Source organism: Nerophis ophidion, linkage group LG22 (genome assembly GCF_033978795.1).
Source record: "Nerophis ophidion isolate RoL-2023_Sa linkage group LG22, RoL_Noph_v1.0, whole genome shotgun sequence".
Taxonomy (NCBI): Eukaryota; Metazoa; Chordata; class Actinopteri; order Syngnathiformes; family Syngnathidae; genus Nerophis; species Nerophis ophidion.
Genome location: NC_084632.1, coordinates 6,876,397 through 6,899,964, shown reverse-complemented (window position 1 = coordinate 6,899,964; position 23,568 = coordinate 6,876,397). Strand labels below are relative to the sequence as shown.

General features: G+C 41.4%; 1 protein-coding gene across 12 annotated transcripts in view; it reads left to right on the top strand.

Moving 5' to 3' along the window:
* The window catches only part of si:zfos-588f8.1, a 254,175-nt gene that overhangs the window by 162,586 nt on the left and 68,021 nt on the right, over window positions 1–23,568 (top strand). For 7 of the 12 annotated variants that reach the window (XM_061883142.1, XM_061883143.1, XM_061883139.1 and 4 more), the window contains 7 exons: window positions 289–410; window positions 478–619; window positions 688–883; window positions 3,520–3,595; window positions 9,981–10,073; window positions 17,287–17,400; window positions 23,216–23,255. In XM_061883142.1, coding sequence (XP_061739126.1) covers window positions 289–410; window positions 478–619; window positions 688–883; window positions 3,520–3,595; window positions 9,981–10,073; window positions 17,287–17,400; window positions 23,216–23,255 — 783 coding nt within the window. The remainder of the gene's footprint in view (window positions 1–288; window positions 411–477; window positions 620–687; window positions 884–3,519; window positions 3,596–9,980; window positions 10,074–17,286; window positions 17,401–23,215; window positions 23,256–23,568) is intronic. The other 5 variants (XM_061883146.1, XM_061883148.1, XM_061883147.1 and 2 more) reach the window with 3 other exon arrangements.

Genomic DNA, 23,568 nt, shown 5'->3' with positions numbered 1-23,568 from the left:
ATTAAAGGTAAAGTACCAATGATAGTCACAAATTACTCTCTGCGGTTGACCCAGCCCCTTGTTCCACCCCCTGGGAGGTGAGGGGAGCAAGACATTTATTTAAGGGGGCTCTGCCCCCTCTTGCCCTTGCGTAGAGCCGGCCATGCTTTGCACACTTCTGTGATATCTCTACTAAGCATCCTAGTAACAGTGGACGGTTTTTTTTGGAGCGGTGTGAGAAATGTCAATCCTGGTGTTGAAAAGTTGTGAGGGAGTCTTCCTAAAGAAGGTGAGTGGTGTGTTGTCCAGGAGGAGTACCAAGCGGAGGGCATCACCTGGCACAACATCCACTACACGGACAACGTGGGCTGCATCCACCTCATCAGCAAGAAGCCCACCGGCCTCCTCTACCTGCTGGACGAGGAGAGCAAGTAAGAAGAAGCCCGTCTTTTAAACACCGCCGCCGTCCACACCCTCATTCCTGTCCCGCCTGCCCAGCTTCCCCCACGCCACCGACGAGACCCTGCTGGCCAAGTTCAAGCAGCAGCATCAGGGCAACAAGTACTTTGTGTCCACGCCCGTCATGGAGCCCGCCTTCGTCATCCGACACTTTGCCGGGAAAGTCAAGTACCAGATCAAGGTATGGCGGGGGGGGGGGGGGGGGGGGGGGTCGTTAACGCCGTCCACGCTAACTTTACCCCGCCGCAGGATTTCCGAGAGAAGAACACCGACCACATGCGTCCGGACATTGTGGCGTTGTTGCGGAGCAGCGACCGGGCGTACGTGCGCCAGCTCATCGGCATGGACCCCGTGGCCATGTTCCGCTGGGGCATCCTGCGCGCCACCATCAGGGGCATGGCGGCCTTCAACGAGGCCGGACGCTCCTGGGCCGCCAAGACCTCAGGTCAGTGCTGCTTTCCAAGATCCTCCGTACGACAGGAGCGCTCTGCTGGTGTTTTATGTACACATCACAAAAACGCTACTCAAAGATCCTCTATTAACAGTACCTACTTCCAAAAAGTTGGTCAAAGATCCTCCATACGACAGGAGCGCTCTGCTGTTTTTTTATGTACCCATCAAACAAATGCTACTCAAAGATCCTCAATTAACAGTACCTACTTCCAAAAACTTGGCTAAAGATCCTCCATATGACAGGGGTGCTCATCAAAAATGCTATTCAAAGATCCTCTACATAGTTCCAAAAAGTTGGTCAAAGATCCTCCATAAAACAGGAGCGCTCTGCTGGTGTTTTATGTACCCATCACAAAAACGCTGCTCAAAGATCCTCTATTAACAGTACCTACCTCCATAAAGTTGGTCAAAGATCCTCCATACGACAGGAGCGCTCTGCTGTTTTTTTATGTACCCATCAAAAAAATGCTACTCAAAGATCCTCTATTAACAGTACCTACTTCCAAAAACTTGGCTAAAGATCCTCCATATGACAGGTGTGCTCATCAAAAATGCTACTCAAAGATCCTCTATTAACAGTACCTACTTCCAAAAAGTTGGCTAAAGATCCTCCATACAACAGGAGTGCTCATCAAAAATGCTTCTCAAAGATCCTCTACATAGTTCCAAAAAGTTGGTCAAAGATCCTCCATATGACAGGAGTGCTCTGCTGTTTTTTTATGTACCCATCAAAAAAATGCTAGTCAAAGATCCTCAATTAACAGTACCTACTTCCTAAAAGTTGGCTGAAGATCCTCAATACGACAGAAGTGCTCGGCTGGTTTTTTATTTCTTGTCACAAAAACGCTATTCAAAGATCCTCTATTAACAGTACCTACTTCCAAAAAGTTGGTCAAAGATCCTCCATACGACAGGAGCGCTCTGCTGTTTTTTTATGTACCCATCAAAAAAATGCTACTCAAAGATCCTCTATTAACAGTACCTACTTCCAAAAACTTGGCTAAAGATCCTCCATATGACAGGGGTGCTCATCAAAAATGCTATTCAAAGATCCTCTACATAGTTCCAAAAAGTTGGTTAAAGATCCTCCATAAAACAGGAGCGCTCTGCTGGTGTTTTATGTACCCATCACAAAAACGCTGCTCAAAGATCCTCTATTAACAGTACCTACCTCCATAAAGTTGGTCAAAGATCCTCCATACGACAGGAGCGCTCTGCTGTTTTTTTATGTACCCATCAAAAAAATGCTACTCAAAGAACCTCTATTAACAGTACCTACTTCCAAAAACTTGGCTAAAGATCCTCCATATGACAGGTGTGCTCATCAAAAATGCTACTCAAAGATCCTCTATTAACAGTACCTACTTCCAAAAAGTTGGCTAAAGATCCTCCATATGACAGGTGTGCTCATCAAAAATGCTACTCAAAGATCCTCTACATAGTTCCAAAAAGTTGGTCAAAGATCCTCCATATGACAGGAGTGCTCTGCTGGTGTTTTATGTACCCATCACAAAAACGCTACTCAAAGATCCTCTATTAACAGTACCTACTTCCAAAAAGTTGGCTAAAGATCCTCCATACAACAGGAGTGCTCATCAAAAATGCTTCTCAAAGATCCTCTACATGGTTCCAAAAAGTTGGTCAAAGATCCTCCATATGACAGGAGTGCTCTGCTGGTGTTTTATGTACCCATCACAAAACGCTACTCAAAGATCCTCTATTAACAGTACCTACTTCCAAAAAGTTGGCTAAAGATCCTCCATACAACAGGAGTGCTCATCAAAAATGCTTCTCAAAGATCCTCTACATGGTTCCAAAAAGTTGGTCAAAGATCCTCAATACGACAGAAGTGCTCTGCTGGTTTTTTATTTCTTGTCACAAAAACGCTATTCAAAGATCCTCTATTAACAGTACCTACCTCCATAAAGTTGGTCAAAGATCCTCCATACGACAGGAGCGCTCTGCTGTTTTTTTATGTACCCATCAAACAAATGCTACTCAAAGATCCTCTATTAACAGTACCTACTTCCAAAAACTTGGCTAAAGATCCTCCATGTGACAGGGGTGCTCATCAAAAATGCTATTCAAAGATCCTCTACATAGTTCCAAAAAGTTGGTCAAAGATCCTCCATACGACAGAAGCGCTCTGCTGGTTTTTTATGTACCCATCACAAAACCGCTACTCAAAGATCCTCTATAAACAGTATCTACTTCCAAAAAGTTGGTCAAAGATCCTCCATACGACAGGAGCGCTCTGCTGGTTTTTTATGTACCCATCACAAAAATGTGACTCAAAGATCCTCTATTGACAGTACATAGTTCCAAAAAGTTGCTCAAAGATCCTCCATACAACAGAAGCGCTCTGCTGGTTTTTTATGTACCCATCACCAAAACGCTACTCAAAGATCCTCTATTAACAGTACCTACTTCCAAAACGTTGGCCAAAGATCCCCTAAATGACAAGCACACTTTGCTGTTTTTAGGTACTGTCTGCAAATAAGCTAGTCAAAGATCCTCTATTAACAGTACTTACTTCCAAAACGTTGGTCAAAGATCCTCTATTAACAGCAGCTTATTTTAACACTCACTCTCTCCTGACCACAGTGTTTGTTGTGTGTTGTTGTGTAGGAGTTGTGCGTCCCATCTCCAGGACGCCACTGGGTGAGCTTCAGCGTGCCAACGCTCCCGTGGAGAGGATGTACAAGTAAGAGCAGCAAACTAAATATGTTCTCCTGTCACCTTGGAACTTTCTTCCTTTGGGGGTCAGCCAAGTAACTTCAGGGTTTTGGTACCACGCTCATTAGCACTTTTCCACACAACCTGATATATGAAGAGGGACACTTTCACAAACACTCCCCACTAGGGATGGGTACCCACTTCGCTACTTTTACAGGCACCCACCCGATTCCGCCGCTACTACGGGGTCTTCATTCCTTTGCTGCACCTCACGTCCGGTCGCAGAGCCGTCACGTTTCATAGGCACCGACCTAAATCGGGTGTCGAGTCACGTAAAATCAAAGGGTGTAATATTTGTTGCACGTGGCGTAGCGTCCGGTTGTAAGAGTCGACATGTCCGGTTGCAGAGCCATCAAGTCCCGTTGCAGAGCCGTCACGTTTCATAGGCACCAACATAAATCGGGTCTTGAGTCACGTAAAATCAAAGGGTGTAATATTTGTTACATGGGGCGTAGCGTCAGGTTGTAAGAGTTGACACATCCGGTTGCAGAGCCATCAAGTCCGGTTGCAGAGCTGTCGCGCTTATTAGGCACCGACCTAAATCGGGTGTTGAGTCACGTAAAATCAAAGGTGTAATATTTGTAGGACGTGGCGTAGCGTCCGGTTGTATGATCCGATACGTCCGGTTGCAGACGCACCAAGTCCGGTTCAGAGCCGTCACCTTTCATAGGCCCCAACCTAAATCGGGTGTTGAGTCACGTAAAATCAAAAGGTGTAATATTTGTTGTACGTGGCGTAGCGTCCGGTTGTAAGTCGACATGTTCAAATGCGGAGCCGTCGCTTCCGGTTGCAGAGCCGTCACGTTTCATAGGCACCGACCTAAATCGGTTGTCGAGTCACGTAAAATCAAAGGGTGTAATATTTGTTGCACGTGGCCTAGCGTCCGGTTGTAAGAGTCGACATGTCCAGTTGCAGTGCCATCAAGTCCCATTGCAGAGCCGTCACGTTTCATAGGCACCGACCTAAATCGGGTGTTGAGTCACGTAAAATCAAAGGTGTAATATTTGTAGGACTTGGCGTAACGTCCTGTTGTAAGAGTCAACACATCCGGTTGCAGAGCCGTCACGTTTCATAGGCACCAACCTAAATTGGGTCTTGAGTCACGTAAAATCAAAGGGTGTAATATTTGTTACACGTGGCGTACCGTCAGGTTGTAAGATTCGACACGTCCGGTTGCAGAGCCGTCACGTTTCATAGGCACCAACCTAAATCGGGTGTTGAGTCACGTAAAATCAAAGGGTGTAATATTTGTTACACGTGGCGTAGCGTCCGGTTGTAAGATTCGACACGTCCGGTTGCAGACCCACCAAGTCCCATTGCAGAGCCGTCACGTTTCATAGGCACCAACCTAAATCGGGTGTTGAGTCACGTAAAATCAAAGGGTGTAATATTTGTTACACGTGGCGTAGCGTCCGGTTGTAAGAGTCAACATGTCCGGTTGTAAGAGTCAACATGTCCCGTTGCAGAGCCGTCACGTTTCATAGGCACCGACCTAAATCCGGTGTCGAGTCATGTAAAATCAAAGGGTGTAATATTTGTTACACGTGGCGTAGCGCCAGGTTATGAGTCAACACGTCCGGTTGCAGAGCCACCGAATTCGGTTGCAGAGCTGTCGCGTTTCATAGGCACCGACCTAAATCCGGTGTCGAGTCATGTAAAATCAAAGGGTGTAATATTTGTTGCACGTGGCGTAGCGTCCGGTTGTAAGAGTCGACATGTCCGGTTGCAGAGCCGTCAAGTCCTGTTGCGTAGCCGTCACGTTTCATAGGCACCAACGCAAAACGGGTGTTGAGTCACGTACAATCAAAGGGTGTAATATTTTGCTGCACGTGGCGTAGCGTCCGGTTGTAAGATTCGACATGTCCGGTTGCAGAGCCATCAAGTCCAGTTGCTGAGCCGTCACGTTTCATAGGCACCTACGTAAATCGGGTGTCGAGTCACGTAAAATCAAAAGGTGTAATATTTGTTGCACGTGGCGTAGTGTCCGGTTGTAAGAGTCGACATGTCAGGTTGCAGAGCCGTCAAGTCCTGTTGCAGAGCCGTCACGTTTCATAGGCACCAACGCAAATCGGGTGTTGAGTCACTTAAAATCAAAGGGTGTAATCTTTGTCCCATGTGGCGTCGCGTCCGGTTGTAAGAGTCAACATGTCCGGTTGCAGAGCTGTCAAGTTTGGTTGCAGAGCCGTCACGTTTCATAGGCACCAACCTAAATCGTGTGTTGAGTCACATAAAATCAAAGGGTGTAATATTTGTTACACGTGGCGTAGCGCCAGGTTGTAAGAGTCGACACGTCCGGTTGCAGAGCCACCGAATTCGGTTGCAGAGCTGTCGCGTTTCATAGGCACCGACCTAAATCCGGTGTCGAGTCATGTAAAATCGAAGGGTGTAATATTTGTTGCACGTGGCGTAGCGTCCGGTTGTAAGAGTCGACATGTCCGGTTGCAGAGCCACCAAGTCCGGTTGCAGAGCTGTCGCGTTTATTAGGCACCGACCTAAATCGGGTGTCGAGTCACGTAAAATCAAAGGGTGTAATATTTGTTGCACGTGGCGTAGCGTCCGGTTGTAAGAGTTGACATGTCCGGTTGCAGAGCCGTCAAGATTGGTTGCAGAGACGTCACGTTTCATAGGCACCGACCTAAATCGGTTGTCGAGTCACGTAAAATCAAAACGTGTAATATTTGTTGCACGTGGCGTTGCGTCCGGTTGTAAGAGTTGACACGTCCGGTTGCAGAGCCGTCAAGTTTGGTTGCAGAGCTGTCACGTTTCATAGGCACCAACCTAAATTGGGTGTCGAGTCCCATTAAAGCAAACTGTGCCATATCTTGATACTTTTGTTGCATGTCACATCCGATTGCTGAGTCGACATGTCCGGTTGCAGAGTCGTCGCGTCTGGGTTGTAAGAGTCGTCACGTCTGGGTTGTAAGAGTCGTCACGTCTGGGTTGTAAGAGTCGTCGCGTCTGGGTTGTAAGAGTCGTCGCATCCGGTTGTAAGAGTCGTCGCGTCCGGTTGCAGAGTCGTCGCGTCCAGCTGCAGATTCGTCGCGTCCGGCTGCAGATTCGTCGCGTCCGGTTGCAGAGTCGTCGCGTCCGGTTGCAGAGTCGTCGCGTCCGGTTGCAGAGTCGTCGCGTCCGGTTGCAGAGTCGTCGCGTCCGGTTGTAGGAGTCGTCGCGTCCGGTTGTAGGAGTCGTCGCGTCCGGTTGTAAGAGTCGTCGCGTCCGGTTGTAAGAGTCGTCGCGTCCGGTTGTAAGAGTCGTCGCGTCCGGTTGTAAGAGTCGTCGCGTCCGGTTGCAGAGTCGTCGCGTCCGGTTGCAGAGTCGTCACGTCCGGTTGCAGAGTCGTAGCGTCCGGTTGTAAGAGTCGTCGCGTCCGGTTGTAAGAGTCGTCGCGTCCAGTTGCAGAGTCGTCGCGTCCGGTTGCAGAGTCGTCGCGTCCGGTTGCAGAGTAGTCGCGCCCGGTTGCAGAGTCGTCGCGTCCGGTTGCAGAGTCGTCGCGTCCGGTTGTAGGAGTCGTCGCGTCCGGTTGTAGGAGTCGTCGCGTCCGGTTGTAGGAGTCGTCGCCTCCGGCTGTAGGAGTCGTCGCCTCCGGCTGTAGGAGTCGTCGCCTCCGGCTGTAGGAGTCGTCGCCTCCGGCTGTAGGAGTCGTCGCCTCCGGTTGTAGGAGTCGTCGCGTCCGGTTGTAGGAGTCGGACGCAGTCGTCGCGTCCGGTTGTAGGAGTCGTCGCGTCCGGTTGTAGGAGTCGTCGCGTCCGGTTGTAGGAGTCGTCGTCTCCGGTTGTAGGAGTCGTCGCCTCCGGTTGTAGGAGTCGTCGCCTCCGGTTGTAGGAGTCGTCGCCTCCGGTTGTAGGAGTCGTCGCGTCCGGTTGTAGGAGTCGCCGCGTCCGGTTGTAGGAGTCGTCGCGTCCGGTTGTAGGAGTCGGACGGAGTCGTCGCGTCCGGTTGTAGGAGTCGTCGCGTCCGGTTGTAGGAGTCGTCGCGTCCGGTTGTAGGAGTCGTCGCCTCCGGTTGTAGGAGTCGTCGCGTCCGGTTGCAGAGTCGTCGCGTCCGATTGCAGAGTCGTCGCGTCCGGTTGTAGGAGTCGTCGCGTCCGGTTGCAGGGTCGTCGCGTCCGGTTGTAGGAGTCGTCGCGTCCGGTTGTAGGAGTCGTCGCCTCCGGTTGCAGAGTCGTCGCGTCCGGTTGCAGAGTCGTCGCGTTTGGTTGCAGAGTCGTCGCGTCCGGTTGTAGGAGTCGTCGCGTCCGGTTGTAGGAGTCGTCGCGTCCGGTTGTAAGAGTCGTCGCGTCCGGTTGTAAGAGTCGTCGCGTCCGGTTGTAAGAGTCGTCGCGTCCGGTTGCAGAGTCGTCGCGTCCGGTTGCAGAGTCGTCACGTCCGGTTGCAGAGTCGTAGCGTCCGGTTGTAAGAGTCGTCGCGTCCGGCTGTAAGAGTCGTCGCGTCCGGTTGCAGAGTCGTCGCGTCCGGTTGCAGAGTCGTCGCGTCCGGTTGCAGAGTAGTCGCGCCCGGTTGCAGAGTCGTCGCGTCCGGTTGCAGAGTCGTCGCGTCCGGTTGTAGGAGTCGTCGCGTCCGGTTGTAGGAGTGGTCGCCTCCGGCTGTAGGAGTCGTCGCCTCCGGTTGTAGGAGTCGTCGCCTCCGGTTGTAGGAGTCGTCGCGTCCGGTTGTAGGAGTCGGACGCAGTCGTCGCGTCCGGTTGTAGGAGTCGTCGCGTCCGGTTGTAGGAGTCGTCGCGTCCGGTTGTAGGAGTCGTCGCGTCCGGTTGTAGGAGTCGTCGTCTCCGGTTGTAGGAGTCGTCGCCTCCGGTTGTAGGAGTCGTCGCCTCCGGTTGTAGGAGTCGTCGCCTCCGGTTGTAGGAGTCGTCGCCTCCGGTTGTAGGAGTCGTCGCCTCCGGTTGTAGGAGTCGTCGCCTCCGGTTGTAGGAGTCGTCGCGTCCGGTTGTAGGAGTCGGACGGAGTCGTCGCGTCCGGTTGTAGGAGTCGTTGCGTCCGGTTGTAGGAGTCGTCGCCTCCGGTTGTAGGAGTCGTCGCGTCCGGTTGCAGAGTCGTCGCGTCCGATTGCAGAGTCGTCGCGTCCGGTTGTAGGAGTCGTCGCGTCCGGTTGCAGGGTCGTCGCGTCCGGTTGTAGGAGTCGTCGCGTCCGGTTGTAGGAGTCGTCGCCTCCGGTTGTAGGAGTCGTCGCCTCCGGTTGTAAGAGTCTTCCGTCCGCTTGAAGGAGTCGTCGCGTCCGGCTGCAGAGCCTCCGCGTCCGGCTGCAGAGTCGTCACTTTTAATAGGCACCAACCTAAATCGGGTATCGAGTCACGTAAAATCAAAGTGTGCCTTACCTTTGTTGCACCTCACGTGCAGTTGCAGAGTCGACACGATCGGTTGCAATCTTCAATTGAACTGCTTTTATCTTGCATTTACCTTCTTTTGCCTGGTATTTACCTGTTCTTTATCTTCCATATCCCTCCTTATACCTTAATTACTTTTTTCCTTGTTTACCTTTTCTTTTACCATCTTTACTTTGCATTTACCTTATTTACCCTCCTTTACCTTCATTTCACCATTATGTACCTTCTTTTACCTTTTGTTTTACTGTCTTTACCTTCCATTTACCTTCTATTTACCTTCTTTCACTTTGTAATGTAAAAAAAGGTACCTATAAGTGACAGAAGGTAAATATATTTACCTTTTATTTTACCTGTTAATTACCCGTACGTTACCTTCTCTTACCTTATTTGCTTTTTTACATCTTTACCTTCTATTTACCTTATTTTACTATTTGTTTTACCGTCCCTAGTATGTACCTTCTGTTACTTCATATGTACCTTCCATTGACCTTTTTCTTTGACCTTCTTTTACCTGCTTGAACCTTATTTACCCTTTAAATGATTTACTTTCTTTTTACCTTCTTTTACTTCCATTTTACCATTTTTACCTTCCTTTTACCTTTTAATTATTTTCTATTGAGCCTTGTATACCTTCAATGTAACTGCTTTTACCTCAAATGTACCTTTTTCTACATTATATTTACCTTCTTTTCACCTAATTTTACCTCAATGCACCTTCTTACCTTCCATATACTTTCTTTTACCTTATTGTACCTGTCATTCTGCCTTTCTATTCACCTTCTTTTACCTTCTGTTTATTTTATTATCGAACAGTAAAAATGTGTTGACACACACAAAATAACGGAAAATTCGATTCTGTTGTATCGGTTCCCAGGTACCGGGAATTGGTACCGTATCGGTTCAAATGTGAACGGTCCCCATCTCTAGTCCCCACTCAACACGGTGGTGACCACTATGTGTGTGTGTGCGTGTGTGTGCGTGTGTGTGTGTGTGTGCGCGCGTGTGTGTGTGTGTTTCTCTGCTGCCTTCCACAGACGAGTCTCTATGCTCGATTTCTACTTTGATCAGTCAGAGGAGCGCCCTCTAGAGGCCTTTGAAGACATCTTTGCTAGCTATAAGAGTAAAAAGTAAGTGCAGAGTGGCCAGCAGGACTCGGAGGCACCAAGCTGGGCAGGCAGGAACCAAGGACTTGATTTGTACGGTGGCTGACATGGACAAAAAACGTGCAGTAATGTCCAAAATCTAAAATACCGATATTGATATCAATCTGATATCAGCTTGCTGGTAAAAGCTGGGAAATTAAATCTGCGTCTATTTGTGCAAAGCCAGTTAACATGTAACACACACACTCTTCTATTTTAGTTGTTTACAAAAAGCAAACGTGCTAAGCTACAGGCTATTAAGAACGAGCAGCTACACAGCAGCTAAGCGCACAATAGCACATAAGCTAGACATACGTAATAGGGTCTCGTCAAACAGTAGTGGTAGCGTGGCGCACATTTCTCATCCCAATAGAAGCGCTCCAACATCCACACACTCCCCTCACCTTAGACTATCTAACTACCATTTTCCAACTTCAAATTAGTTCCAGGAATTTTCCAAAGCCCCATTTTCACCTCTTTCCGGAAAGTTTTCACAGTCCACATTTCGAAACACAACCATCTAGGATTAGTATCGATATTTTCTGAAGTTCCTGGTTTTCCCCAAATTCACAATTTTCTAGGAAATTCCCATTCAAATGAACGGACATATTCAAAGTTGTACAATGGCCTAAATGCTGCGCCATTTTTTTTAGCTTTTCAACCATCCACCCACACTTTTCTTCCAATATATCGAACGCAAAACATGTTACCACTTTCTCCAAATTTCCAGTTTTCCCTGAATGTTCTCCCTATTGACGATGAATGGTAAACATACAATCTACTGCAAATCCCACATTTCTCACATCATTCAAACCGTTCCACGTTCACCAACTTCCACTCACTGTAGACAATCAAACTACCATTTTCCAGGTTCTAAAAAATTCCAGAAATTCCCAGATTTCACAGTTTTCCAAAGCCCTATTTTGTCCTCTTCCTGGAAAGTTTTCACAGTCCACATTTTTGACCTTCAAACACAATCATCTAGGATTAGTATCAATGTTTTCTGAAATTCCCAGTTTTCCCCAAATTCACATATTTCCAGGAAATTCCCATTCAAATGAACAGACATATTCAAAGTTGTACAAGGCCCTAAATTCTCAAAATCTTTTGCCATTTATTAACTTTTCAACCATCCACCCACACTTCTTCCAATATATCGGACCCAAAACATGTTTTTACCTTTTCCAAAATTCTCGGTTTTCATGTAATTTCCCGGAATGTTCTCCCCATTGACAATGAATGGGCATTATACAATCTACTGCATAGCCCACATTAGAAGCGTTCCAACATCCACACACTCCCCTCACCTTAAACTATCCAACTACCATTTTTCAACTTCAAAATAATTCCAGGAATTTCAAAACATTTTCAAAACCCTATTTTCACCTCTTCCCGGAAAGTTTTCACAGTCCACATTTCAAAACACAATCCTCTAGGATTAGTATCAACTTTTTCTGAAATTCACGGTTTTCCCCAAATTCACAATTTTCTAGGAAATTCCCATTCAAATGAACGGACATATTCAAAGTTGTACAATGGCCTAAATGCTGCGCCATTTTTTTTTAGCTTTTCAACCAACCACCCACACTTTTCTTCCGAACGCAAAACATGTTACCACTTTCTCCAAATTTCCAGTTTTCCCGGAATGTTCTCCCCGTTGACAATGAATGGGAAATATACAATCTACCGCATAGCCCACATTAGAAGCGTTCCAACATCCACACACTCCCCTCACCTTAGACGATCTAACTACCTTTTTTGAAGTTCAAAATAATTCCAGGAATTTCCAGAATTTTTCAAAACCCTATTTTCACCTCTTTTCACAGTCCACATTTCAAAACACAATCTTCGAGGATTAGTATCAACATTTTCTGAAATTCACGGTTTTTCCAAAATCCACAAATTCCTAGGAAATTCCCATTCAAATGAACGGACATATTCAAAGTTGTACAATGGCCTAAATTCTCAAAATGCTGCGCCATTTTTTTAGCTTTTCAACCATCCACCCACACTCCTTCCACTATATCGGACCCAAAACATGTTTTTACCTTTTCCAAAATTCTCGGTTTTCATGTAATTTCCCGGAATGTTCTCCCCGTTTACAATGAATGGGCATTATACAATCTACTGCATAGCCCACATTAGAAACGCTCCAACATCCACACACTCCCCTCACCTTAGACTATCTAACTACCATTTTCCAACTTCAAAACAATTCCAGGAATTTCAAAAATTTTCCAAAGCCCCATTTTCACCTCTTCCCGGAAAGTTTTCGCAGTCCACATTTCAAAACACAATCCTCTAGGATTAGTATCAACATTTTGTGAAATTCACGGTTTTCCCCAAATTCACAAATTCCTAGGAAATTCCCATTCAAATGAACGGACATATTCAAAGTTGTACAATGGCCTAAATTCTCAAAATGCTGCGCCATTTTTTTAGCTTTTCAACCATCCACCCACACTTTTCTTCCGATATATCGTACGCAAAACATGTTACCACTTTCTCCAAATTTCCAGTTTTCCTGGAATGTTCTCCCTATTGACGATGAAAGCGAAATATACAATCTACTGCATATCCCACATTTCTCATCCCATTCAAACCGTTCCACGTTCACCAACTTCCACTCACTGTAGACAATCAAACTACCATTTTCCAGGTTCTAAAAAATTCCAGTAATTCCCAGATTTCACAAAGCCCTATTTTCTCCTCTTCCTGGAAAGTTTTCACAGTCCACATTTTTGACCTTCAAACACAATCATCTAGGATTAGTATCAATATTTTCTGAAATTCCCAGTTTTCCTCAGATTCACAAATTTCCAGGAAATTCCCATTCAAATGAGCGGACATATTCAAAGTTGTACAATGGCCTAAATTCTCAAAATCATGCGCCATTTTTTTAACTTTTCAACCATCCACCCACACTTCTTCCAATATATCGGACCCAAAACATGTTTTTACCTTTTCCAAAATTCTCGGTTTTCATGTAATTTCCCGGAATGTTCTCCCCATTGACAATGAATGGGCATTATACAATCTACTGCATAGCCCACATTAGAAGCGTTCCAACATCCACACACTCCCCTCACCTTAAACTATCCAACTACCATTTTTCAACTTCAAAATAATTCCAGGAATTTCAAAACATTTTCAAAACCCTATTTTCACCTCTTCCCGGAAAGTTTTCACAGTCCACATTTCAAAACACAATCCTCTAGGATTAGTATCAACTTTTTCTGAAATTCACGGTTTTCCCCAAATTCACAATTTTGTAGGAAATTCCCATTCAAATGAACGGACATATTCAAAGTTGTACAATGGCCTAAATGCTGCGCCATTTTTTTAGCTTTTCAACCAACCACCCACACTTTTCTTCCGAACGCAAAACATGTTACCACTTTCTCCAAATTTCCAGTTTTCCCGGAATGTTCTCCCCGTTGACAATGAATGGGAAATATACAATCTACCGCATAGCCCACATTAGAAGCCTTCCAACATCCACACACTCCCCTCACCTTAGACGATCTAACTACCATTTTTGAAGTTCAAAATGATTCCAGGAATTTCCAGAATTTTTCAAAACCCTATTTTCACCTCTTTTCACAGTCCACATTTCAAAACACAATCCTCGAGGATTAGTATCAACATTTTCTGAAATTCACGGTTTTTCCAAAATCCACAAATTCCTAGGAAATTCCCATTCAAACGAACGGACATATTCAAAGTTGTACAATGGCCTAAATTCTCAAAATGCTGCGCCATTTTTTTAGCTTTTCAACCATCCACCCACACTACTCTTCCGATATATCGAACGCAAAACATGTTTTCTCTTTCCCCAAATTCCCAGTTTTCCTGGAATTTTCTCCCCATTAACAATGAATGGTAAACATACAATCTACTGCATATCCCACATTTCTCATCCTTTTTGAAGCGTTCCAACAACCACACACTCCACTTTGCATATCCTAGTTCAGTAGATTTTTCCGATTTTTTTGACTTCCTGTTAGCCGTCAGTGTTGCAGGGACTCGACCAATCAGCTCCGCCATTGCTGGCGTGTCGAAGACGTTTCTTCTTTTTGTCGGTGTGGCCCCGCCCCTTTCCTGCCTGCTTAGCCACTGGTGCGTGGTAAGTACAGAAAGGTGTTGCATGGACCAGCCCTCAGTCAGACGCGCGGTATTAACCTCACCAGGCTCGCTACCACCGTTTGGATGCGACACGCACCCGTAACAACTTCCTGTTCCCCGAGAACGGGGCGTGGAAACTCCTTTCGTCTCTTCCTCTGTGTGTGTGTGTGTGTTTATGTGTGTGTGTGTGTTTCTGGAAGGGATCATGCAGCATGGTTGTCTGGTGGTGGTGTGCTCTGCGGTAAACAAAGACGCCGAGTGGGAGAATCATGTTAGTTAGCAGAGCCCTCACACCTCCAACTATCCTGCACACTCTCGGGTTACTGTTGGTGTTTCCCTCCCAGGTGTCCTCACTCTGCCGGGTTGTCTTACTCCAGGGGTGTCCAAAGTGCGGCCCTCGGCTCAATCCTAAACTTCCAGGAAATTCCCATTCGAATGAATGGACATATTCAAAGTTCGACAATACCCGAAATTCTCAAAATTGTGCACCATTTTTAAACCTTGCAAGCATCAACCCGCACTTCTCACCCAAAATATCGAATGAAAAACAGGTTTTCCCTTTCCTAAAATTCCCGCTTTTCCCGTAATTTTCTCCTCATTGACAATAAATGGGAAATATACAATCTACTGCATATCCCACATTTTTCATCCTGTTCAAACCACTCCACTCACCGTGGACAATCAAACTACCATTTTCCAGGTTCCAAAAAAATTCCAGGAATTCCCAGAATTCATAGTTTTCCAAAACCCTATCTTCACCTCTTTCTGCAAAGTTTTTACATTTTTCAACCATTTTTGACCATTCCACCTTCAAAACACTCCTCTTAGTTGGGGCAAAAAATGCTCTTCTTTTTTATTTCCATACAGATTCTTAGTTTTCCCGGAATTCCAGGTATTCCGAAATACCTATTCTCAGTTCAAACTTTTACTACATTAATATTCAAAAATTCCAACACAGTATCATTTGTGCTAGCATCATCATTTTCAAACAATCCTGGTTTTTTCCAAATCCACAAATTTCCAGGAAATTCCCATTTAAACGAACGGACATATTCATAGTTCTACAATACCCTAAGTTCTCATATCTTTTCTCCATTTTTAAACCTTTCAACCATCCACCCACACTTCTCCTCCGATATGTCGTACGCAAAATATGTTTTCCCTTTCCCAAAATTCCCGGTTTTCCCGGAATTTATCCCTATTGACCATAAATGGGAAATATACAATCTACTACATATCCCACATTTCTCATCCGATTCAAACCATTCCAACTTCACCACAGACAAGTTTTTAAAAAATCCAGGAATTCCCAGAATTCATTGTTTTCTAAAGCCCTATTTTCCCTCTTCCTGCAAAGTTTTCACGTTTTTTTAACCATTTTTGCCCATTCCATCTTCAAAACAATCTTAGTTGGGACAACAAATGCTCCTATTTTTTCCCATACAAATTGCGGGTTTTCCCGGAATTCCGAAATACCTATTGTCAATTCAAACTGTTACTACGTCAATATTCAAAAATTCCAACACAGTATCATTTGTGCTAGCATCATCATTTTCAAACAATCCCGGTTTTCTCCAAATTCACAAATTTCCAGGAAATTCCCATTCAAATGAACGGACATTTTCTTAGTTCTTCAATACCCGAAATTCTCTTTGCTCCATTTTTAAACCTTTCAACCATCCACCCACACTTTTCTTCCGATATATCGTACGCAAAATATGTTTTAGCTTTCCCCAAATTCCCGGTTTTCCCGGAATTTCTCCCTAATGACAATAAATTGGAAATATACAATCTACTACATATCCCACATTTCTCATCCGATTCAAACCATTCCACCTTCACCACACAAGTTAAAAAAAGTTCCAGGAATTCCGAGAATTCACAGTTTTCTAAAGCCCTATTTTCTCTTCTTCCTGCAAAGTTTTCAAATGTTTTAACCATTTTTGACCATTCCACCATCAAAACAATCTTAGTTGGGACAACAAATGCTCACATTTTTTTCCATACAAATTCCGAGTTTTCCCCGATACACCTATTGTCAATTCAAACTGTTACTACGTCAATATTCAAAAATTCCAACACAGTATCATTTTTGCTAGCATCATCATTTTCAAACAACCCCAGTTTTCTCCAAATTCACAAATTTCCAGTAAATTCCCATTCAAATGAACGAACATTTTCATGGTTCTACAATACCCAAAATTCTCTTTGCTCCATTTTTAAACCTTTCAACCATCCACCCACACTTCTCTTCCGATATATCGTACGCAAAATGTTTTAGCTTTCCCAAAATTCCCGAGTTTTCCTGGAATTTCTCCCTATTGACAATAAATGGGAAATACACAATCTACTACAATCTACCACAGACAAGTTTTACAAAATTCCAGGTATTCCCAGAATTCATTGTTTCCCATAGCCCTATTTTCCCTTCTTCCTGCAAAGTTTTCACATTTTTCAACCATTTTTGACCATTCCACCTTCAAAACAATCTTAGTTGGGACAACAAATGCTCCAATTTTTTTCCATACAAATTCCGAGTTTTCCCGGAATTCCAGGAATACCGAAATACCTATTCTCAATTCAAACCAGTAAATTCCCATTCAAATGAACGGACATTTTCATAGTTCTACAATACCCGAAATTCTCTTTTCTCCATTTTTAAACCTTTCAACCATCAACCCACACTTCTCTTCCGATATATCGTACGCAAAATATGTTTTCCCTTTCCCCAAATTCCCAGTTTTCCCGGAATTTCTCCCTATTGACAAAAGGGAAAAACACAATCTACTACATATCCCACATTTCTCATCCCATTCAAACCATTTCACTTTCACCTACAAGTTGGAAAAAATTCCAGGAATTCCCAGAATTCACAGTTTTTCAAAGCCCTTTTTTTTATTTCTTCCTGGAGTCTGTTGGTCTGTGGCCCTTATTTGAAAAACTTTGGGCACCCCTGTCACACACACACTTACACACACACACACACACTTGTCCCTTCTTCCCGTTTTTACGTTCTTCTTGATTTGTTTTGCCCCCCCCCCCCCCTCCCCCCCTCCCCCCCCACCGTGGTCAGAGACATGCATGCACAGATGATCAGCTCCATTAAGAACTTGCAGATGGACGGCCAGGACCCTCGCAAGCTGCTGCAGTCCTGGGGTCGCCTGCGCTTCCCTCGCCACGTCCTCCAGTGAGTCTGCAGACAGACCCGTGGTCAGGGGGATAGATGTCATGTGATCACCTCCAAATAGTTGTATTATTATTTTTATTACTGTTAGGGCTGCAGCTGTTTATATTATTTCAGTCATTGATCCATTTGTTGGTTCCATTAATGGGATAAAAGAGACTTTATGGTTTAGGTGGGTCTTTTGGAGAAAACAGTTAAAATAAACAAAAACAAAACATCTGGTTGCCATAAACTTCATTACCTGCTATTTATCTTTTATTTACCTTTTTATGTCTATACCTTCCCTGTACATTTTATTTAATTCTTTTCACCTTCATTTATCTTCTTTGACGTGGTTTTTAATTTCCAATTTACCTTTTAACTTGTATTTAACTTCTATTTTGTTTTCTTTACATTCACTTTTTACCTTTTTTCTGCCTTTTATAGATTTTATTTCAACTTTTGTATAGCTTTTATTCTTTTAACCTCATTTAATTTGTTTGCATTCATTTACTTTTTTTTACTTTCTATTTAACTTGTATTTACCTTTAGTCACCTCATTTTACCTTCTTGTACCTTATTTTACCTTTCACCTTTTATTTACCTTTATTCAACTGAATTTACCCTTTTTTACCTTCTCGTACCTTTTCACCTTCCATTTAGTGTATAATTACCTTTTAGTTACCTTCTTGTACCTTTTTATATACCTTCCATTTACCTTCATTAACCTGATATTTTTTCTCTACCTTTTTTTGAAACCTGTCATTTAGCTTATTTTTACCTTCTCTTCACCTTTTACCGTCTCTACCTTTTTTATTTTTCACCTTTTTCTTCCTTGCATTTACCTTCTTTTACTTCCCTTCTTTTCAGCATTTAGCTTATTTAACCTAATATTGAACATTCACTTTATTTTAGCTTCTATTTACGTTCTACCTTTTTTACTTTGTATTTTCTCTCTTTCACCTTCAATTGACCTACGTTGACTTGTATCCCTGTTTTACCTTCTAGTCACTTTATTTTACCTTCTTGTACCTTCAATTTACCTTCTATTTAGTTTCCTTTACCTTTTAATTATCTTCTATTCACCTTTAATTTTTGTACCTTTTTTACCTTCTATTAATTTATTTAACTTTTTCCATACCTTCTTTCTATTTACCTTATTTTTTTTACATTCTTTTTATTTTTTTTAAGCCTTGTATTTACTTTTTACCTTTAGTCATCTCATTTTACCTTCTTGTACCTTATTTTACCTTTATTCAACTCAACCTTTTTTTTTACCTTCTTGTACCTTTTTCTTTCACCTTTCATTTAGTGTTAAATTACCTTTTATTTACCTTCATGTACCTTTTTGTACCTTCTTATTACCTTCTATTACCTAAAATCCACAAGTTTACTTTTACCTTCTTGTACCTTTTTATATACCTTCCATTTACCTTCATTTACCCAATTTTTTTCTCTACCTTTTTTTTTTAAACCTGTAATTTAGCTTATTTATACCTTCTATTCATCTTCTACCGTCTCTACCTTTTTTTCTTTTTGTACTTTGCATTTACCTTCTTTTACTTCCCTTCTTTTCATCATTTGGCTCATTTGACCTACTATTAAACATTCACTTTATTTTAGCTTCTATTTACGTTCTACCTTTTTTACTTTGTATTTACTCTCTTTCACCTTCAATTGACCTACGTTGACTTGTATCCCTGTTTTACCTTCTAGTCACTTTATTTTACCTTCTTGTACCTTCAATTTACCTTCTATTTAGTTTCCTTTACCTTTTAATTATCTTCTTTTCACCTCTAATTTTTGTACCTTTTTTACCTTCTATTAATTTTATTTTACTTTTCATACCTTTTTTCTATTGACCAAATTTTTTTTACATCCTTTTTCTTTTTTTTAAACCTTGTATCTACCTTTTACTTTCTATTGAACTTGTATTTACCTTTAATCACCTCATTTTACCTTCTTGTTCCTTATTTTACCTTTATTCAACTCAATTTACCTTTTTCTACCTTCTTGTACCTTTTTCTTTTACCAATTATTTAGTGTTAAATTAACTTTTATTTACCTTCATGTACCTTTTTGTACCTTCTTATTACCTTCTTTTACCAAAAATCCGCATGCGTTCCCTTTTTTTCTTTTACCTTCTTGTACCTTTTTATATACCTTCCATTTACCTTCTTTAACCTGATATTTTTTCTCTACCTTTTTTTGAAACCTGTCATTTAGCTTATTTTTACCTTCTCTTCACCTTTTACCGTCTCTACCTTTTTTTCATTTTCACCTTTTTCTACCTTGCATTTACCTTCTTTTACATCCCTTCTTTTCATCATTTGGCTTATTTGACCTACTATTAAACATTCACTTTATTTTAGCTTCTATTTACTTTCTACCTTTTTTACTTTGTATTTTCTCTCTTTCACCTTCAATTGACCTACGTTGACTTGTATCCCTGTTTTACCTTCTAGTCACTTTATTTTACCTCCTTGTACCTTCAATTTACCTTCTAGTTCCCTTTACCTTTTAATTATCTTCTATTCACCTTTAATTTTTGTACCTTTTTTTTACCTTCTATTAATTTTATTTAACTTTTTCCATACTTTTTTTCTATTTACCTTTTTTTTTTACATTCTTTTTATTTTTTTTAAACCTTGTATTTACTTTTTGCCTTTAGTCATCTCGTTTTACCTTGTTGTACCTTATTTTACCTTTATTCAACTCAATTTACCTTTTTCTACCTTCTTGTACCTTTTTCTTTTACCTTCCATTTAGTGTTAAATGACCTTTTATTTACCTTCATGTACCTTTTTGTACCTTCTTATTACCTTCTATTACCAAAAACCCACATGCGTTCACTTTTTTTTCTTTTACCTTCTTGTACCTTTTTATATACTGTACCTTCCATTTACCTTCAATAACCCGATATTTTTTCTCTACCTTTTTGAAACCTATTTAGCTTATTTTTACCTTCTATTCACCTTTTACCGTCTCTACCTTTCATTTTTGTAAATTTTTTACCTTCTATTAATTTTATTTTACTTTTTCTATACCTTTTTTCTATTGACCTTTTTTTTTTACATTCTTTTTCTTTTTTTAAACCTTGTATTGACCTTTTACCTTCTATTTAACTTGTATTACCTTTAGTCCTCTCATTTTACCTTCTTGTACCTTATTTTACCTTTATTCAACTCAATTTACCTTTTTTTACCCTCTTGTACCTTATTCTTTTACCTTCCATTTAGTGTTAAATTACCTTTTATTTACCTTCATGTACCTTTTTGTACCTTCTTATTACCTTCTTTTACCAAAAATCCACATGCTTTCCCTTTTTTGTCTTTTACTTTCTATACACCTTCCATTTAGTGTATAATTACCTTTTAGTTACCTTCTTGTACCTTTTTATATACCTTCCATTTACCTTCATTAACCCGATATTTTTTCTCTACCTTTTTTTTTTTAAACCTGTCATTTAGCTTATTTTTACCTTCTCTTCACCTTTTACAGTCCCTACCTTTTTTCTTTTTCACCTTTTTCTACCTTGCATTTACCTTCTTTTACTTCCCTTCTTTTCATCATTTGGCTTATTTGACCTACTATTAAACATTCACTTTATTTTAGCTTCTATTTACTTTCTACCTCTTTTACTTTGTATTTACTCTCTTTCACCTTCAATTGACCTACGTTGACTTGTATCCCTGTTTTACCTTCTAGTCACTTTATTTTACCTTCTTGTACCTTCAATTTACCTTCTATTAAGTTTCCTTTACCTTTTAATTTATCTTCTATTCACCTTAAATTTTTGTACCTTTTTTACCTTCTATTAATTTTATTTTACTTTTTCCATGCCTTTTTTCTATTTACCTTTTTTTTTTTTTACATTCTTTTTCTTTTTTTAAACCTTGTATTTACCTTTTACCTCCTATTTAACTTGTATTTACCTTTAGTCACCTCGTTTTACCTTCTTGTACCTTATTTTACCTTTATTCAACTCAATTTACCTTTTTTTACCTTCTTGTACCTTTTCTTTTACTTTCCATTTAGTGTTTAATGACCTTCATGCACCTTTTTGTACCTTTTTATTACCTTTTACCAAAAATCCACATGCGTTCACTTTTTTTTTCTTTTACCTTCTTGTACCTTTTTGTCTTCCATTTACCTTCATTAACCCGATATTTTTTCTCTACCTTTTTTTTTAAAACCTATCATTTAGCTTATTTTTACCTTCTCTTCACCTTTTACCGTCTCTACCTTTTTTATTTTTCACCTTTTTCTTCCTTGCATTTACCTTCTTTTACTTCCCTTCTTTTCAGCATTTAGCTTATTTGACCTAATATTGAACATTCACTTTATTTTAGCTTCTATTTACTTTCTACCTTTTTTACTTTGTATTTACTCTCTTTCACCTTCAATTGACCTACGTTGACTTGTATCCCTGTTTTACCTTCTAGTCACTTTATTTTACCTTCTTGTACCTTCAATTTACCTTCTAGTTCCCTTTACCTTTTAATTATCTTCTATTCACCTTTAATTGTTGTCCCTTTTTTACCTTCTATTAATTTTATTTTCCTTTTTCCATACTTTTTTTCTATTTACCTTATTTCTTTTACATTTTTCTTTTTTTTAAACCTTGTATTTCCTTTTTACCTTCTATTTAACTTGCATTTACCTTTAGTCACCTCATTTTACCTTCTTGTACCTTATTTTACCTTTATTCAACTCAATTAACCTTTTTTTACCTTCTTGTACCTTTTTCTTTTACCTTCCATTTAGTGTTAAATAACCTTTTATTTACCTTCATGTACCTTTTTGTACCTTATTACCTTCTTTTACCAAAAATCCACATGCTTTCCCTTTTTTTTCTTTTACTTTCTATATACCTTCCATTTACCTTCATTAACCCGATATTTTTTCTCTACCTTTTTTTTTTTAAACCTGTCATTTAGCTTATTTTTACCTTCTCTTCACCTTTTACCGTCTCTACCTTTTTTTCGTTTTCACCTTTTTCTATCTTGCATTTACCTTCTTTTAATCATTTGGCTTATTTGACCTACTATTGAACATTCACTTTATTTTAGCTTCTATTTACTTTCTACCTTTTTAACTCTACTCTTTCACCTTCAATTGACCTACGTTGACTTATATCCTTGTTTTACCTTCTTGTCACTTTATTTTACCTTCAATTTCGTTTCCTTTACCTTTTAATTATATTCTATTCACCTTTAATTTGTGCACCTTTTTACCTTGTATTTATTTTATTTTACCTTTTATTCTATGTATCTTCCATATACCTTGTTTTACCTGTCATTTGGCTTATTTTACCTCCTGTTTATCTTTATTTTACCTTTTTCTGTGGCCCACATGTGACAGAAGTGTTGCTATTTGACATTCATTAATGGCAGCAAGACAATATCAACAGAAGGATGAATAGTTGCGGCCCTCATGATTATGACTATGATTAGTAATAAATGTAGTTGCAGCCCTAATGATTGAGTGTGATTAGTAATAAAGTTAGTCTGGCAGCAGCTGAGAAGAGTGGAGTGGTGTCAGAAGATGCATGAGAAGACCAGGCAGGTCTTCAGCATGGAAGTGATTCTGACACAAAACGTGAACATGTGTGCAGTAACTAGTAGCCAGCCAGCATGTCTGTCTCTGCTAGTGGGTGGACTAGGCGCCCCGTCCCAAACTAACTCTTTCCTCATCCTGTCACGCTGATCCCTGGCCGCCGCCCACCCTGCCTTCAGGTGTTTGATCAGTGCCCCCGCATGAAGGAGTCCGTACTAACCCGGCTGCCTTCACTCCGTCGCAGGGATCGTTATTAATCCTCTGTCTCCCTTTTTGGCAGGAAACACAAAGGAGCCAAACAGAAGCAGATCATCCCCAAGGTATCGTTTTGATATCGAATATTGTCAAACCTTTTTATTGTGTCCTGGCTGGGTTTTTATTATTATTATTATTTGTAAGATATTTTTGACTAATAATATATTGTTTTGCTTTGATGGAGTAGAGAAATCCCTGGTTTATTGCTATTAACTGTAAATGATTCAATATAAATCAAATATTTCCTAGCCAAAGCAAAACAAAAAGCCCATTTTTTACAACCTTCTACATTTTTAAAATATCGTATTTCATTGAATTGCCACCGGGGCGCTAATTAATTTGAAACCTCTTCTCACTCCGGCGCTTACCAAAGGCATG